The 17,928-nt window shown below is 50.5% G+C and overlaps 1 protein-coding gene across 5 annotated transcripts in view; it reads right to left on the bottom strand.

Annotated features, from left to right (window-relative positions):
• Nucleotides 1-4,434: 4,434 nt before the first annotated feature.
• PACSIN1 (protein kinase C and casein kinase substrate in neurons 1) overlaps nucleotides 4,435-17,928 on the bottom strand; it is a 91,044-nt gene continuing 77,550 nt past the window's right edge. For all 5 annotated transcript variants that reach the window (XM_060189631.1, XM_007532783.2, XM_060189630.1 and 2 more), the window contains 9 exons: nucleotides 14,609-14,734; nucleotides 13,473-13,629; nucleotides 11,313-11,548; nucleotides 10,671-10,826; nucleotides 10,397-10,572; nucleotides 9,910-10,030; nucleotides 9,679-9,806; nucleotides 7,705-7,892; nucleotides 4,435-7,337 (listed from right to left, as the gene is read on the bottom strand). In XM_060189631.1, the coding sequence (XP_060045614.1) occupies nucleotides 7,228-7,337; nucleotides 7,705-7,892; nucleotides 9,679-9,806; nucleotides 9,910-10,030; nucleotides 10,397-10,572; nucleotides 10,671-10,826; nucleotides 11,313-11,548; nucleotides 13,473-13,629; nucleotides 14,609-14,671 (1,335 nt within the window). In that variant the 5' untranslated portion in view covers nucleotides 14,672-14,734 and the 3' untranslated portion in view covers nucleotides 4,435-7,227. The remainder of the gene's footprint in view (nucleotides 7,338-7,704; nucleotides 7,893-9,678; nucleotides 9,807-9,909; nucleotides 10,031-10,396; nucleotides 10,573-10,670; nucleotides 10,827-11,312; nucleotides 11,549-13,472; nucleotides 13,630-14,608; nucleotides 14,735-17,928) is intronic.

Here is a 17,928-nt window from a genome sequence, read left to right as displayed (position 1 = left end):
CTGGCTTTTTCAGACAAACAAAAGACAGAGGGGAAAAACATCACAACACCGAAGCTTCCATCTTGCAGTAGTACTTCCACAAGGTGTACAGGGCTGCTTACCTGAGTCACATGCATGGCAAGATAGATGCCCTCACCAGCACCTCTTGTCCTTTTTAAAAAAATATTTATTTATTCCATTTTGTTGCCCTTGTTTTATTGTAGTTATTATTGTTGTTATTGATGTCATCGTTGTTGTTGGATAGGACAGAGAGAAATGGAGAGAGGAGGGGAAGACAGAGAGGAGGAAAGACAGACACCTGCAGACCTGCTTCACCGCTTGTGAAGCGACCCCCCTGCAGGTGGGGAGCCGGGGGCTCGAACCAGGATCCTTATGCCGGTCCTTGTGCTTTGTGCCGCCATGTGCACTTAACCCACTGCGCTACCGCCTAACTCCCTTTTTTTTGTTTTTTTGTTTGTTTGTTTTTAAATCTTTATTTATTGGATAGAGACAGTCAGAAATTAAGAAGAAGGGGGAGATAGATAGAAAGACACACATGCAGCCCTGCTTCACCACTTGTAAAGCTTTCCCCCCTGCAGGTGGGGACCAGGGGCTTGAGCCCTAGTCCTTGCACATTGTAATATATGTGCTTAGCCAGGTGTGCCACCACTAAGCCCCCCTCTTATCCTTTAGATCAGAGCTTTTTGCTTGTGGTGGGACAGGCAGGGACTGCTCCTCATGTGGAGGGGTGCAAAGCTCGGTCTGCTTGGTCAACCAAGGGGCTGTGGACTGGTACAATGGGAATGGAGGGCTTCAGAGTCCCTTGTGGGAGATAACAGGGGACGGTTCATTTGTTCTGTTTTTCTTTGCTACAAGTGAGGTCACAAGCCTCACTAGTCTCATGAGTGGGGTATGAGGGGTATGAGATTGTGATGGGGAAAAGAGTGGGTTGAGGTGTTTGTGGGTGCGCTGGGAGCATGGAATTTCCCACCCCCTCACTCAGCTTCCTCACACTTCCCTCACATTTGTCTGCTCAGTCCCCACTCCTGAGGATTGACTATGTGGCCAAGGAGACAACATAGTATTTATACAAAAGACTTTCCTACCTGGAGCTCTGAGGTCCTTGGTTCAATCCTCAGCACCAACACCATAAACCAGAGCTGAGCTGTGGTTCTGAGGATCTGAAAACTGTGTGCTAGGCTCTTTCACTCTTTTTGTTGTTCACCTTCCTAGTAAAACTATCCCATTTTTCTGTTGGCTAGACTGAGGTTCAGGGCAGCTAGGTGATTTGCTCATAGTCAATACAGCCAGCAGAGGCAGGAACAAAACCCACCAGGTCAGGGTTTTCTTCCCTTCCATGCCACCTGGCTATGACCAGTCAGCACTCTCAACCTCTGAGGACAGGCTTCCAGGAGACACTGTGGGGAGCTGCTGCCACCTGGGCCACCAAGGGTTAAAAGCTGCCCTGCACTAGTCTTCTGCCCTCAGCAATTTCATTGTCTCCAGAAGAAAGTTTACTCCTGGCAGTTAGCAAATAGCACCTTGTCATCTGTCAGTTGGGACTGGACCAGGAGGAGGGGGCCAGCCCCAGGCCAGTGTCTTGCTGGGCCTCTGCTGGCTGTCCAGCCTAGGGAGAGGGCAGGCTGGGCCCCTTGGCCAGAACCCAGCTCAGTTCTACCAAACTGGTTTTGTTTCCAGTCTGCTTTCCCTGCCCCAGCAGAGTCCCTGAAGCCACCACTTATGTGTCTGCAGTTGGGTCTGATCTCAGGAGCTGGAGAGAAAAAAGGGGAGGGGAGCTAGGGAAGAATAGTTAGGAGAGAGAGTCTGTGGTGGCTCTAGGATTGGAGAGTGGGGTTGGGTGCTGGCACACCCAGTTAAGTGCACACATCACATGCGCAAGGGCCTGGATTCAAGCCACGGCTCCCCACCTGCAGGGGGAACGCTTCATGATTGCTGAAACAGGTCTGCAGGTGTCTCTTTCTGTCTCTCTCCCTTTCTGTCTCCCCTTCCTTCTCAATTATCTCTGTCCTGTCAAGAAAAATAGAAAGGGGTAAGAAAAAAAAAAAAAAAGGAAAAATGGCTGCTGGGAGTGATGGATTTGCAGTGCAGGCACCAAGCCCTAGTGATAATAAAATAAATAAATAAATAATAAATAAATTAAATAAAAGGAATTGTGGAGCAGTGAGGCCTGGGGAAGCAGTGACCCACTGAGTGACTCCACCACAAGGCACACTTGCTCTGGCAGGCACACATCCACCAGTGACACCCTGAGTGCTATCAGTAAGCTCTGGATTCCTCTTCCTGCATCAAGAGCACCCCTCAAACCTCTATCCAGCACAGGTAGCCCCTGATTCTCTTCATGGGTACCCTACTTCCTGGCAGGGAACATCCTGCAGAAACTGTTGCTAGATAAGGCAAACTTTTGTCTTCATTTGAAGAGTCCTGTTTGGCTACACCAGGGACTTCAAGTAGAGGTGAATTTGGGTGAGTAAAGGTCATAGGGTGGAAAAGAGATTCAATGATTCAATCCCCTAGACATTTTCTCCCTGGCCTGGGCATGCCTTGAGGCCCAAGAAAACAATGTATTTGAGTTTGCTTGAGCTTTTTTGTTTTTTAAACTTCTGTTATAGAGATACACACAGAGAAAAGCTACACCACTAAAGCTTACTTCAATATGGTGGGGGTCACACTCGAGCCTGGGCTGTACACATGGAAAAGCGGCTCACTATCCAAGCTTGTAAGCAGACTCCTCCCGTTCTACTTGGGTTAGCAAAGTGTCATAGAGACATCTACCAAGACTGGGGGAAGCTGGGTCTATGACTACAGGGTGGGAACACAGTGAACTAATAATGGCAGAGCTGGAACTAGACTAAGGACTTCTGCTCTGTCCCAGAGGAGACCAAGCTGAAGGTGGAGCATTTGGAGCCAGACCTGGGTGGTTAGACCTGGCAGAAGTCCTGGGCCAGGCCAGATAAAGCTGGGAGTCCAGAGCCTCAGGCCTGTCTACTCTCCTGAAAATTCCTTCTGTAGTACTCCCTACATCACCCCAGGCAGGACACAGGTAAGTGTGACCTGGCCTGTTGTCATACCAGATGCAACCTGGGTCTGTGAACAACCAGGAACCACAGGCTTCAGCAGTCACTTTTAGAATCTCACTTAAATAAAAAAAATCAAAACCTGTGGCTGGGAGATAACTCAGTGGGTAGAGTACATGCCTTACTGTTTATGAGGGCCTGGGTTTGATCCCTAGTACCACATGGGAGCATCATGGACAGCACCAGGAGGAGTTCCATGGGTCTCCTACTCTCTCTCTTTCCCTCTCTCCTAGGAATATAGACTAAAAATAATAAAAATGAAAATCAAGATCTATTTGGAGTTTAAATTCACCTTTGAACTTTCAGTTTGGGACTCTGAATGTCCCAGCGCTCAGTGCTTGTTACCAGGCTCCTAGAGCACTGCAGTCCAGTGTCTCAGGCTGGACTTAGATGGCTCAGTGGAACTTTCTCCCTGTGAAGACTTACCCAGGCCCTGGGAGTTGCAAGTACCAGCTCTCAGACCCCTAGTCTTGGTGGTTGGTCAGGACAGCACCTAGAATTAGTGGGACCTGCCTCCCCAACAACTACTGGTCTGAGAGGACTTGAAAGATAAACAAGTTCACTCAGTATGACAATACCCAGTGGCCCAGGGGGTGGTACACAGTTAGACCACCAGACTTGAAAGCATGGAGGTCCCAAGTTCAGTCCCTGGCACTGCATATTCCAGAGTGATGCTCCGATGCTCTAGTTCTCTAATAACTACATAAGTCTCCCTTCTCTAATAACTACATAAGTCATAGGGCACTGGGTGGTGGCACACCTAGTTAAGTGCACATAGTAATAAGCACAAGGCCCCAAGTGAGGATCCAGGTTCAAGCCCCAGCTCCCCACCTGCAGGAGGGATGCTTCACAAGTGGTGAAGCACCCCTTTCTCTCTCCCTCTTTATCTCCCCCTCCTCTCTCAATGTCTCTCTGTCCTATCCAATAAAATGGGGGAAAAAAAGAACATAAATTACATCTCAGCAGTGGCACAGTGGATAAAGTATTAGAAATATGAGCATGAGGTCCCAAGTTGGATCCCTGATATTGCATGCGCCCAAGTGATGCTCTGGTTGTCTCCTTCCTACTCCCACCCACCCAATAAATAAATAAATATTCTCAAAAAAATAAAAGGGTCAGGTGGTGGCACAGCTGGCTAAGCACACACATTACAGTGCACAAAGACCCAAGTTCAAGCTCCTGGTCCCCACCTGCAGGGAGGAAAGCTTCACAAGTGGTGAAGAAGGGCTGCAGGTGTCTCTCTGTCTCTATCTCTCCACCTCCCCTCTCAGTTTCTCTATCTCTATACAATAATAAAATTAATAAAATATTAAAATAAAAGAGATTGTTCTGGGGGAAAAAATGACAACACCCAGGCAGGTTGACACAGTTCTGGATTTTATCCACAGTCATACAACCACAACTCATATATATATATATATACATATCTTGTATTTATATACCTTTAAATTACACAGTCATGTACAAAACAGGTGCATTGCTGAGACCACAGCACTTCTCAGAGTTTCACAAGTGTCAGACTAATGGAGTCAGGAAGCCAAGGGTGGCAGATGGTGGGCGGCAGGGCAGCAGTGGCTCCTCCTGAGCCAGGCTGCAAAATGATGGTTAACTGGGGACAAAACACATTACTTGCCGAGCCCTGAGGGGTAGGCCCGTGCAGCATTAAGGGTGTGGGCAGAGGGAGGAGGCTATAGGAGGCAGTGGGCACTGCAAGGGGTACAGCCCTCACTCAGTGGTGAGTGCCCTGACACCAGCACTGACAGGTGGAGCTGGGCCCTGGGGCTCAGGGGACTTTGTGGAGGAGCGCGCCTCCCACTCTGAGATCCTGAGGAGCCTGGGGATCAGGACACAGTGGTCCCAAATAGGGCTATGGAGGAGGCCTCTCAGAAAGAATGGGGTTTTGAATCCCTGCTCCAGAGTGGGCAGCTAGAGTTCTGAGGGGTACAGGCCTGGGGTCTAGCCAGGATCATAACCCCTCCCCAGGTACTAGGAAGCCATTGGCACAGAGAGGGGGAGCCCAGGCCCCAAGGTGCAACTGTGCTGGCTTCTAGGGATATGTGGTGAGGGGCTTAGGCCCCTACCCCTGTTCTTGCCTGGGGGAGACTAAAGAGACTCTTACGGAGCTGTGGGGAGGGGGGTAGGGAGGGTGATATGGAGGGCTCTGAAATCTTTCTTCAGGCTCGGGAGAACTAGAACCTACCTCAGACTGTAAAGGAAGCCTAGGAAATAGACAGTTGACAGGAAAAGGAGTGGGAAAAGGAATTTATTTTTCCCTGGAGTGTCAGGGTTCTCACCCTAACATCCCTCAGTCCTGAGGGAGCCCTGCCCCAGCTCAGGCACCTACCAGAACTGCCAGGATCCCATGTGCCCATGTGAACATGGTCAGGGAACTGAGGCTAGGGTCTACGGCCTCCTAACAGCAGGCTGTGGGAGAAAGAAGAAACAGAGAGAAGACAGAGGGCATGACAGAGGGGCTGGGGCATTGAGTGTCTTGGCCTAGAGGCCCATGGGAAAGAAGTGTGGCTGAGGGGCAGCGTCTGCAGTACTGCAGGCTAAAAAGATATTAGCAGAGAGCAAACCTCACCTGGTAGGAAGTCTCAAGGCCTCAATCCAGAGATTCCTCCCTTAGCCTTTCCCTTACCTCTTGGGGTTCTGTCCTGCTCTGGTGTGTTCCAAGCACCCCCAGTCACATCCTGTGGGACAGGCCAGGACCAATCCAGAGCCACTCTTCACTGCAGCAAGTACTCCTGCTTGGGGCAGGCCCTTCCCCTCCCCCCACCCCCAATGTCTTTAACAGAGACCCAGGCTTAGAGAGGTGGTGGGGCTGCCTACGGGGTAAAAACTGCTCCAGGAGCTAAAATTGGGGTAAGGGACAAGGAACAGAGGCCTGATGACAAGCCTGCCCCTGACACATGGCGACAAGGCTCCTCTGTCCAACAAGCCTAAACCTCTACCACTGGCTACAGGCTCTCCTCTGCTGGTCTCAGGCTGGAGGTTCCCATGAGTTCCCCAGGCTGTGTCCCCTCACCCCTGCAGAGGGGAGTGGAGTGGGGAAGTTGGGGGGTGGTGGTGATGGTGGGGGTGGTGGTGTGTGTGTGCTGGAATGGGAAGCCAAGAGCCTTGTGGGCACAAGGCTTGGCCTCATGGAGGCTAATGCTGAGTCCAGTAATTCTGTGGATTTTAGATGGACCTAGGAGGAGAAAGGCTGAATTGGGCACGATGCCCTTCTCCCCAGGAAATGAGAGGCTGCTACTGTCAGTGGCTTGGCCCTGGGCTCTGGGCCCCCACTCTGCTGCCAGGGGATTTCTGAGAGGGAGGCCAGTCTCTGTAAGCAACCAAGGGGGTGTGGCTCAGGGAAGAGCCTTTGCCTGACAGTCTGGCTGCTGGGAAGAAGGGCCTCACAGTGCTGCTCTCTCAGCTGAGCTTTGGGAAGGACTGAGGTTGCTCCCCCTCACTCACTCTTCTGTGGAACATTGTCACTAGTGCCAGTTCACCCCTCTGCATGTCTTGGGGAGTCTAGGGCCCCTTGGAAACACCTATGGGTACAGATGGCCACCACCCCTCCCTACTCCTGCAGGATGGGAGTAGAAGATGGAGGGCACCCAAAGGCAGAGTGGAAGACTAAAGACTGGGACACACCCCACCCCCACGTCTCTGGGGTCTGAATGGGGAGACTTTTGAGAGTAGGATGGTGGTGGAAGGGGGACTGGGTGAGAAGGAGAGTCAGAAGTACCAGGCCCAGAGGATTGGGGTGGGGGTGCTGGCTGCCTGGTGTGGGGAGGGGGGAGTGGAGAGGTGCACTGTGGAGGTGAGGCAGAATAGAAGGGTCCAAGAGACATCTCTCAGGGCTCAGACTCTTTGGTGGGATCTAAAGAGCAGATGTTGTGATAACTCTTTGGAGTTAAGTCCTAAGACCCTCACCGACCCTGGGGGATAGTCACCCCAAGTTCCATCATCCTGACCTCCAGGCAGCCCTGCAAATGCTCTGTCTCTTTGTGTATTTTTTTTTTTGTTTTTGTTCTGTTTTGACTTTTAAAAAAATAAAAGCTTGATCGGAAAATATGTCTGGAACTCTATGGCAAGGGAAGTGTTAGGAGAGTGGGAGAGGAGGGGAGGCGATGGGTGAGGGGTGGGGGGGGCTAGCTCAGGGAAGCTAGATGGCCTCCACGTAGTTGGCGGGATAGAGACCCAGCTGCCCGCTGTCCAGCCGCCCGCGGCACCAGCCTTGCTCATCCTCCTCGCCCAGCTTGGTGAGCTCATCTCCTGGAGAGAGGACACAGGAAGGAGTTCAGTCAAAGGGGCACCCAGGGGCCAGGCCCACAACCCACACTCATGCTGGGGGCTCCAATGTCACACCCCAACACCCACAAATCTCTTGTAGCCTGGGCCCCGCACCAGAAACTCCGGCTCTGCTTCATTTCCCTCTTCTCGGCTCAGCCTCTACTCTAGTCCCTATTCTTGAGCCACCACCCCTGCCAAACCTCACATTGCCACTCACCTGCCGCCCAGCTCTTGCTAACTGCAGTCGGTGGTATTGGCCGCACCCACGCGCCAGGCCCCGCCCCAGCAATGCAAACCCCGCCTCCTTTGCCCTCAGGCCCCACCCCCACCCCCCAGCCCTGGTCCCTACCAGCTTTGAAGCTTAGCTCATCCTGCTCCTGGCCATCATAGTCGTAGAGTGCCCGGACCCGCACTCCCTTGGCGTCGTCCTCAAAGGGGTTGGAGCCCCCATTGGCTTCATTGCCTCCAAATGGGTTCCCACTCTCATCGTCTGACCACTCAGTGGCATATGCCTGGCCCCTGTCATAGCTGCTAACGCTGAGATAGAGAGAAGTCACTGCATGAGTCTAGCCTCTAGCCTCGCTCCTAGGGGTCCCTCCTGACCAGAACCCTGGCTCCAAATTCCAGATCAGGGGTAGGGACTGGCCAAGTGAGAGAGCTTCCAGGGCCAGTTGACACTCATTACTGGTTTCTTAAACAGAAGTAAGACAGGTTGGCGCATAGCGCAAGGACCCGTGTAAGGATCCCGGTTTGAGCCCCAGGCTCCCACCTGCATGGGTTCACTTCACAAGTGGTGAAGCAGGTCTGTAGGTGTCTTTCTCTCCCCGTCTCTGTCTTCCCCTCCTCTCTCCATTTCTCTCTGTCTTAACAACGACAACATCAATAACAGCAACAACAATAACTATAACAATAAAACAAGGGCAACAAAAGGGAATGAATAAATAAATATTAAAAAAATAAAAAAGAAGTGAGACAGGACCATTAGCAATATTCCTCAGCCCTAGAGTAAGAGAATGCTGAAGGAGATTCAAGAGAACATCTGACCCTTCTACCAGGGGAGTACAACTTAGTGGTTAAGAATGAGGTTTTGAGGGGCCGGGTGGTGGCGCACCTGGTTAAGCGCATGTGTTACAGTGCACAAGGACCCAGGTTCAAGCCCCCGGTCCCCACCTGCAGGGGAGAAGCTTCATGAGTGGTGGAGCAGTGCTGCAGGTGTCTCTCTGTCTCTCTCCCTGTCTATCATCCCGTTCCTTCTCAATTTCTGGCTGTCTCTATCTAATACATAAATAAAGATAAAAAAAACTATAGGAAAAAAAAGAATGAGGTTTTGGGGGCCGGGTAGTGGCACACCTGGTTGAGTGCACATGTTACAATGCACAAGGACCAAGGTTCGAGCCCCCGGTCCCCACCTGCAGGGGGAAAGCTTTGCAGGTGGTGAAGCAGGGCAGTAAGTGTCTCTCTGTCTCTCTCCTTTTCTATCCCCCCCTCTCAATTTCTGAATGTTTCTATCCAACAAATAAAAGTAAAGATAATTTTTTTTAAATGAGGTTTGGTAGCGCAACAGGTTAAGTGCACACGGCGTGAAGCGCAAGGACCGGCTCAAGGAACCCAGTTTGAGCCCCCGGCTCCCCACCTGCAGGGGTGTCTTCATAGGCAGTGAAGCAGGTCTGCAGGTGTCTCTCTGTCTCTCTCTCTCTCCCCCTTCTCTCTTTATTTCTCTCTGTCTCTATCCAATAACAAATAAAATGAAAAAGAGGAAAGGAAGGAAGAAAGGGGCTGGGTGGTGACACACCTGGTTGAATGCACATATTACAGTGTACAAGGACCCAGGTTCAAGCCCCTGGTGCCCATCCACAGAGGGGAAGATTCACAAGTAATGAAGTAGGGCTGCAGGTCTCTCTCTATGTCTCTATCTCCCCTCCCCATCTCAATTTCTTTCTGTCCTATCAAATAAGTAAATACAAAAAATATTTTAAAAGAAAGAAAGAATGGAAGGAAAAAGAAAACTTCTGGAGCCAGACTATCTGGCAATCTAGTCCAGCTCTTTGGCTAGTTAGTAAAACTTAACTGTGTGACCTTGGACAAACCACTTCTCTGTATCTCAGTTTCTCCATCTGTAAAGTGAAATCTTCACACACTGCTCAGAGTGTCGGGCAGCTTCAGTGAGGTAATATATGTAAGGTGTGTAGAACAGTGGGTGCTCCAGCAAGATTAACTAACACTATCCCTGAGAGGGGCATGTATTCAGACTATGTCTTATCTCCTTTGTAAACACTAACTGCCTGAGCTGCGTGGGCCCCTCCAGCCTCCTGGAGATGCTCACCTGCCACGGTCCCCCGCCTGCGATGTGGACTCTACCACCCCGGTGGCATTGCTCAGCGATGCACCTTCTGCTTTCTTGGGCTGCTTCTCCTTCTTGGCAGCAGTATGAGGAAGGTCTGGGTTCCACTCCTGGTAGGAGGCCAGGGAAGAGCAGTCAGGCTTCAGGGGCTATCCCTGGAATCCCTATCTAGACTTTTCAGATTCCCCCTGTCCCATGTCCCTCAATCCTCACCTCAAACTGGGGCCAGTTCATGGGCATGCCAGGGCCACTAGTGCTGCGGAACCATCTGAGGTCATCTTGGGCATCGGCCCCCCGGATGGCCTGCTCCAACTCTCGGTACACGTGGATATAGCTGCAAAGAACGGGAGGTGGGAAGCAAGCTGCACCCTGGCCTCTGCTCATCTTTGGTGGGGGCTGAGGACCACTCAAGGGCCATGGAATTGGCTTTCTGAGGGTCAGTCTCTTTGTGGGCAGCCCCAGGAATGCCCAGTGGACACTCTTCTCCATCCCTACCCAGCCCCTCACCCAGCTATCCAAATGCTTCTTGAGTACCTAGTTGTGCCGGCTGGCACTTGGACACACCCACTGTACTTGAAGCCTCATCACCCTATCCCCTGCAGCCCACCCTTTCCTGTCATTATTGTGTGGGGCACAGGATGCCAGGCACACCAACCCTGCCCTCCACTGGCTGTGCCTACAGCCTTCCATGCCCAGCTACCTGCTGTTCTCAGCCAGATTAAGGTGACGTTTGATGTCTAGCAGCACCTCCTTGAGGAAGACCAGTCGTTTCTCCTCAAATTGCTGGCACTGTTCAAACACTTGCTCCATGCCTTCCATGTACTGGGGGGTGGTTTTGCCCACGTCATCCAACACCTTCTCATACTTCTCCTGTGTCTGTGGGTACCAGGGCAAAATGGGAAGTGAGAGCCAGGACTGCACCTGCCAGGCGCCACCCCCTCCAAGGTGTCCTCCAATCCCAGCCCGGCTGCAACCTTCTGCACATCCTGCTTGCACTTGTCCACTTTGTCCTGGAGCTTCTTCTGCTGTTCCGGTGTGACAGACTGTTCCGTCTTGCTGTTCATCTCCCGTGTCACTGCCAGCTTCTCCTCCTTGCAGGAGAGATGGTAGGCTTTCTTTGCTGCCTCTAGCTGCAGGGAGGAAGGGGACAGGGTTCCTGCTTGTAAGCAGGAGTAAGTGTGGTCAGTGGTCACCCCTGCTACCTGCCTACTCCATTGTCACTATGAGCACATACCCTTGATGGGCAGAAGGGAGATGGTTCCTGGGTCTAGGTTTTGGGAGCAGTGCCCACCCCACTGTGGATGGCTCAGTGCCTAGCACTGCCTGATGCCCACACACTCTTGTGTCAGGCAGTACAGCACTACCCCATCTGTGGATCTTCAGGCTATATGCCCTTCTGCCCTTGCTGGTTTTTCCTGGATCAAATTCCCCTTTCTCTCTAACAGGCACTGTCTTTCTGCCTAAAATGCAGTACTCCTTTCCAGGGACACAATTCCAGAGGGCAGTACAATGCTCACCCCATGCACACACACATCCCCCTTTCTTGGGCTGCCCCCCCTCCCAACTCAGTCCACCCTCGGCCCATCTGCGGCAGCTACCCACCACCCACTACACACCTCCTTCATCTTCTTAGCCCAGGGCTTTTGGGCCTTGCGGAAGCCATCTTCCGCCTCCTTAGTCTCCTTGAAGCCACCCATGATCTGCTTGTGATAGGCATCCTTCTGCCAGTTCTTGACCTTCTCAAGATCCTCATTCAGCAGGTTGTTCTTCACCTCCTGGTGCAGTTCACTCACCTTGTCTGCCTCTGTCATGATGGCCCCCCAGGCCCGCTCCAAGCTGCCATACTGTGGGCCTGAGGAAATAGCCACAGGGTCACAAGACCCTCATCACTCCCTGCCCACCAGCACCTTGTACCTTCTCTGAGACTTTCTCTTACTGCCCACGGTAGCAGAAATATCATGCTCTGTTCTTCCTACAGTTTTATCCATATCCCATGGTTCATGTACAGCCATCTCCTCCAGGAAGTTTTTTCTGATTACTCTGTCCTCACACCTTAGCCTGTAGTCTTCATTAAAGTTTTACAGTGGGTGGGGGAGACAGCATAGTGGTTATGCAAAGAGACTCTCATGCCTGAGGTTCCAAAGTCCAAGGTTCAATACCCCTGCACCATCATAAGCCAGAGCTGAGCAGAGCTATGGTAAACAAAACAAAAAATAATAATAATAAAATTTAAAAAATAAATAAATTCTTATACTATCTGCTGTGGTGTCTAATCCTGTCTCCCTCATCAACTTGTGAACCTGGTGCAACAGCCTGGGCCCCTGGAGTTCTCACAAGTCAGCACAGCACCAGGAACATGCTAGGGAATCCAGAGATGCTAGCTGAATATAAAACTGAAGAGTCACTTTGTGACAAATGCCAGAAAGTCAGTGCAGCCAGATATTCCAATCATTCATTCATCTACAGTAGGCATTATGCTGGGTAGTGTGGGTTCCAGTCCTTGCCATGGGGTCTGAAGTCCAGTGGTCTTTAAAAACTGTCACCAATACACACAAACTCCTACTTGGAGCTGTTTTGGATTAATTTAGAAATGTAAGAAATGTAAATGAAACATAAGATTCTGAATTGGATCCTGGGCAATCACTATCCTAAAAAGTGTGTGTGGGGAGGATAGTCAGTTTTCCTCTTTGTCAATTTGCTTCCCTCTGTCTCAGCAGGGTTGGGTTCCTTTCTACTATTTGTCAGTCTCTTCCCTTGGTGACTATGCCTTAACCTATTTCAATAAACTTTTAAGAATATTTTTATTTTATTTATTATTGGGTAGAGACAGAGAAATTGAGAGGGAAGGGAGAGATAAGAGAGGTGAAGAGACAGAGAGACACCTTCAGCCCTGCTTCACCACTTGAAGCTTTTCCCCTGCAGGTGGGGACCAGGGGCTTGAACTTGAGTCCTGTGCACTGTAAGGTGAGTGCTTAACCAGGTGCACCACCACCTGGCCCCTCTATTTTAATAATTTTTCTGTAACTTTAACAAGCATAAAACCAAAAAAAAAAGTTGCATATGGGCCATATAAGTTATCCAGATTTTGATAGCTGAACTATGGTTACATAGACAAATGTTCCTATTCTTAGGGGATACATGAAGAATTTAGGGTGAAGGGCTGCATCCCCAATTCTTAAAATCTTAGGGAAACAAAAAAAGGCCGGTGCTGACTCACCTGGTGGAGCTCACACATTACAGTGAGCAAGGACCAGGGTTCAAGCTCCTGCCCCCCACCTGCAGGAGTAAAGTTTCACAAGCTGTGAAGAGTACTACGGGTGGCTCTCTTTCTCCCTCTATATCTCCTCTTCCCTCTCAATTTCTCTCTCTATCCAAAATAAATAAAATATTTTTTAAAAAAATCTTCAGGAAAACAGGCATATAGAGAGCCAGTGAGAAAACACATTTGATGGAATGTTAACAACCAGTGCACCTGGGCAATGGGTACATAGAAGGAGGGAGTTCTCTGTACTACTCCTATTTTTTTTTTTCTAAATTTAAACTATTTCACACGTTTTTAAGAAGTTTTTTTTTCCACTCTAACCTTAAGTTGTACAAAGGTGGAACGCTGGATAGGGACAGGGAGGCCCGACTTGGTTGTGGATGGGGGAGAGGACATGGGAGTGAGCAAGCTCTGTTGTTGCAGGTTATAGGCGCATGTAGGTGGCTGGCTGGAGGCTCCCAGGCCCCTGACTGTGGGATTAGGGCCTTGAGCATGTACACAGGGAGGGGGCCACCTTTCTCGATGAGCTGGCGCCAGCGTTTGGCCCAGTCGGTGAGCTGCTGGGCATAAGCCTTCTCGATCTTGGCCCGCTCCTGCACGCAGTTCATCAGGTCGTTGCACAGGCGGTGCCCGTCATCGATGCGCTTCACCGTGCGCTTGTAGTTCCCCACCTGGCGGCCAACAGTGAGCACAGCTACCGCGAGCCCCCCACCGCACCTGCCCGCCATGCCCTGCAGGGGGCGCCCGCACACCCTTTCCCCAGGTCAGGTCCCCATCCCACCCTCCTCCCCACCTCTCCTTGGCCTCCCCACCTCCACAATATATCACTTCCGGAGACCGGATCACGGGCCGCATCACACCCACTGTGTACATCCCCTCATCCCACTTTGCACATAATTTCCTTCTTGCCACCAAAGCAACAGGATTCTCACAGTTTAGACTTAAATGAATTATTCATTTCGTTCTTGTGAGCTGAATCTATTATATTTATATAGCCTCATAGAAGCATCAAGTTGAGCTGCGGCTTCTTGACATAATATTATGTTTTGCAGACATCTCGTTAAATGCTTATTAATTTAAGTCTGGCAGTTTTCGTGTGGGGGTTTGGAAGCCAATAAAAATTTAAAAAAAAATTTTTTCCCCCGACTCTCCAGTGTTTTCAGTAGCTCCTGAAATGCGGGTTAAGTGTCTTGTCTCCTCCACTCTGTTGCTGTGGCGCTCCCTGAACTCACCCCACTTCTCTGTGACCAGTACTGCTGCTGCCTGTATGAAGGGATAGGAGTCTGAACCAGAGCCCCAGAGCCCCCAAAGCAGAGTACCATTCCCATCACAACTGTGACAGGACCTTTTGTCATGGAATGGGGCCTCCCCACAGCCAGGCTGCCTGGTCTTTAGGGCTGGGGCACAGAAAGCCTCACCACGGGGCCAGGTGGTGGCGCACCTGGTTGAGCGCACGTTACAATGCGCAAGGACCCAGGTTCGATCCCCTGGTCCCCACCTGCAGGGGGAAAAGCTTCACAAGTGGTGAAGCAGGGCTGCAGGTGTCTCTGTCTCTCTCCCTCTCTATCACCCCATTCTCTCTTGATTTCTACCTGTCTTTATTCAATAAATAAATAAAGATAATTAAAAAAAAAAAAAAGAAAGCCTCACCTCCCAGAAGCTGTCAGTGATCTCCTCTGGAGCTAGTGAAGCCTCATCATAGGAGCCGGACATGGTGTGGCCGTGGAGGGGTAGACAGATGTGGAGCGGCAGTCAGCAGACTGGGCTGCTCATAAGCTGAGGACAGGAAAGAGACCCCCCAGAGATGAGACGTGTCCCCAGGGTCCCCATTCTAGGCCCCAGTGGGTGTGGAGTTGAGGGCTCCACAGTTACTAGGACAGGGGCTTCCTGCCTAGAGACTGGCTCACCATCCCTAGAGTCACCCCAAGATTCACCTTAATTAATTAATTATTTTTTAGTATTTATTATTTTCCCTTTTGCTGCCCTTGTTGTGGTTATTGATATCATTGTTGTTGGACAGGACAGAGAGAAATAGAGAAAGGAGGGGAAGACAGAGAGGGGGAGAGAAAGATAGACACCTGCAGACCTGCTTCACTGCCTGTGAAGTGACTTCCCTGCAGGTGGGGAGCCGGGGGCTTGAACTGGCATCCTTAGGCCGGTTAAGCCACATGCGCTTAACCCGCTGAGCCACCACCTGACTCCTGAAGATTCACCTTAAAGCTCCCCTCATGCCATGCCCTCTCTTGCCCATCTCTGCCACATCTACCCTTTGGCTGCAGTGTGGGCACCACTTCTAAGAAACCCATGTTAGCACCCCCCCCAACTATAATGCTAGAGTTCACAATTGCTTCTGTGCTGCCAGGCTCACAGGACTAACTAGGGCCATATGACTTTATGTTTGCTGTATTTCAGTCTGTGGTTTGTTCTGTAGGCATAGGAAGCCCCCTAATGCCAGCAGTTGTTTTGTGCATGTTCTGTACCCTCTCCTTAGAGCCTGCACTACGGGGTTCAATGAAATCTAGATGGCTTATCAACCCAATTTTCTCAGCACTGCCCACTCTGGCCCTACTGGAGCCCAAAACATTCCTCAGCTCCCTCACACCATCCAAAACTGAGCCCTTGGTCTCAGCCCCAAGTCCTGACACCCCATCTGCAGCCTAGAAAGGCAACAGCTTGTGTGTCCACATGCACGCACACACACACACACACCAAGCCAAGTGCCCACTATCTCTCTGAGCTTCTGAGTCCTCAGCAATGCCGTTCTGGATGCTCTGATGCAACCTCCAAGCACCTTCATTAATGCACATCCCCTAAGAATCCCAGACCTGAGAGTCGGGAGGTAGCGCAGCGGGTTAAGCGCATGTGGTGCAAAAGCACAAGGACCGGCGTAAGGATCCTGGTTTGAGCCCCCGGCTCCCCACTTGCAGGGGAGTCACTTCACAAGCAGGGAAGCAGGTCTGCAGGTGTCTGTCTTTCTCTCTCCCTCTCTGTCTTCCCCTCCTCTCTCCATTTCTCTCTATCCTATCTAACAACGATGACATCAATAACAATAATAACCACAACAAGATTAAAAAAACAACAAGGGCAACAAAAGGGAAAGTAAATAAAATTTTTAAAAATTAAAAAAAAAAGGGAGTCGTGCGGTAGCGCAGCGGGTTAAGCGCAGGTGGCGCAAAGCACAAGGACCTGAGGAAGGATTCCAGTTTGAGCCCCTGGCTCCCCACCTGCAGGGGAGTCGTTTCACAGGCGGTGAAGCAGGTCTGCAGATGTCTGTCTTTCACTCCCCCTCTCTGTCTTCCCCTCCTCTCTCCATTTCTCTCTGTCCTATCCAACAACGATGACATCAATAATAACTACAACAATAAAACAACAAGGACAACAAAAGGGAATAAATAAATAAATATAAAAATTAAAAAAAAAAGTCCCAGACCTGTGGTTCCCTGACCCCCAAATAAGACACTGGGAACTTTGTGAATGCTGGGAGGCTGTATGGCCCAGATCTGTCTATAGCCATCACCACCATCCAATCTAGGCCATGCGCTGCCCCAGGGTTGAGTCAATGTTGCCTGGCTCCACCCCCCAGCCCAGCCTTCCTGACACCCCAGGCAAGAAGGGCTAAGGAGTCAGGAGAGAGGACCAGAGGGCCAGGGCCCACTCTCCAAAGGGGCAGCAGGGGTTATGAACCCCTGAGGACACCAAAGGAGGGCTAGAATCCTGCAGGACACCAGGGACCCTCACGCCTTACCAGCAGCCAGCACTCAGGCTGGGAGCAGGTGGCATCAGTATGTGAGGCTACTTGGTCAAGCATGTTCCACCCCCTCTACGCCTTCAGACTCCCTCTGTCCAGGGCTAGTGCTCTTACCCCAGCAATAACCTAGCGGTGCCTCTCGCTCTTCGCAGGCACCTAAATTAGTTTTGTTCCTGTCCCCTGACCAAAACATCAGACTAACTTTCCCCAAAAAATCATAAACAGTTAGGGTGACTTGGAAGGGAGGTGACTAAATTTCATTAAGGGGAAAATAAACAAGTCTGAATTTTTTTCTTTTTTAATTTGGTACTTAAAATAAGTTTTGGGAGTTGGGCGGTAGTGCAGCGGGTTAAGCGCACTTGGTGCAAAGCACAAGGACCGGCATAAGGATCCTAGTTCGAGCCCGCAGCTCCCCACCTGCAGGGGAGTCGCTTCACAAGCAGTGAAGCAGGTCTGCAGGTATCTATCTTTCTCTCCTTCTCTCTGTTTTACCCTCCTCTCTCCATTTCTCTCTGTCCTACCTAACAACAACGACATCATCAACAGCAATAACAACAACAATAAAACAAGGGCAACAAAAGGGAATAAATAAATGAATAAATAAATGAAAGGTTTTATTTTGTATTGTGAGAGATAGAAGAAAGAGAACCAAAGCATCACTCTGGTGTATGTGAAGCCAGTGGTCAAACATGCAACTTCATACTTCTATACTGTATGTAAAAGTCAGTGGCTGACAAGGACCTTGATGCCTATCCCCATGAGTCTAGCTATGTAAACCATGCATGTTGGCCATGGACTGCTCTGGTCCTGAGTGCACAGGTCCTGATCCCAAGCCATTGCACTAAACAGCATTGCAGAGCAAGGTGCAGAGCAGTGTGACTGCTGTTGCTTCCATTTGGAAGCACAAGGGAGAAGTGATATCAGCAGAGAATATTTCTGAAGAGCTGGTGTTAGTGGCTGCCTTCTAGTAACTGGGTGGGGAGGTACAGAGGAAGAGAAGGTTTTGTTTATTTTCCTACTGCTCTTTTTCAGGAAGACAGATAGATAGATATAGAAAGAGAGAGACACCATAGCACTAGAGCCCCCAGAGCCATCGCACTCCCACATAGTGCCAGGACTAGAATCCGGGCTGTGTTTATGGAAAGGCAAGCACCCTACACGGTGAGCTATTCCTACAGTTGAGTGAGGCAGATTTTGATTGTTTTGTGCTGTTTGCTTTTGC

Source organism: Erinaceus europaeus, chromosome 4 (genome assembly GCF_950295315.1).
Source record: "Erinaceus europaeus chromosome 4, mEriEur2.1, whole genome shotgun sequence".
NCBI classification, from domain to species: Eukaryota; Metazoa; Chordata; class Mammalia; order Eulipotyphla; family Erinaceidae; genus Erinaceus; species Erinaceus europaeus.
This window is presented reverse-complemented; position numbering and strand designations above follow the sequence as displayed.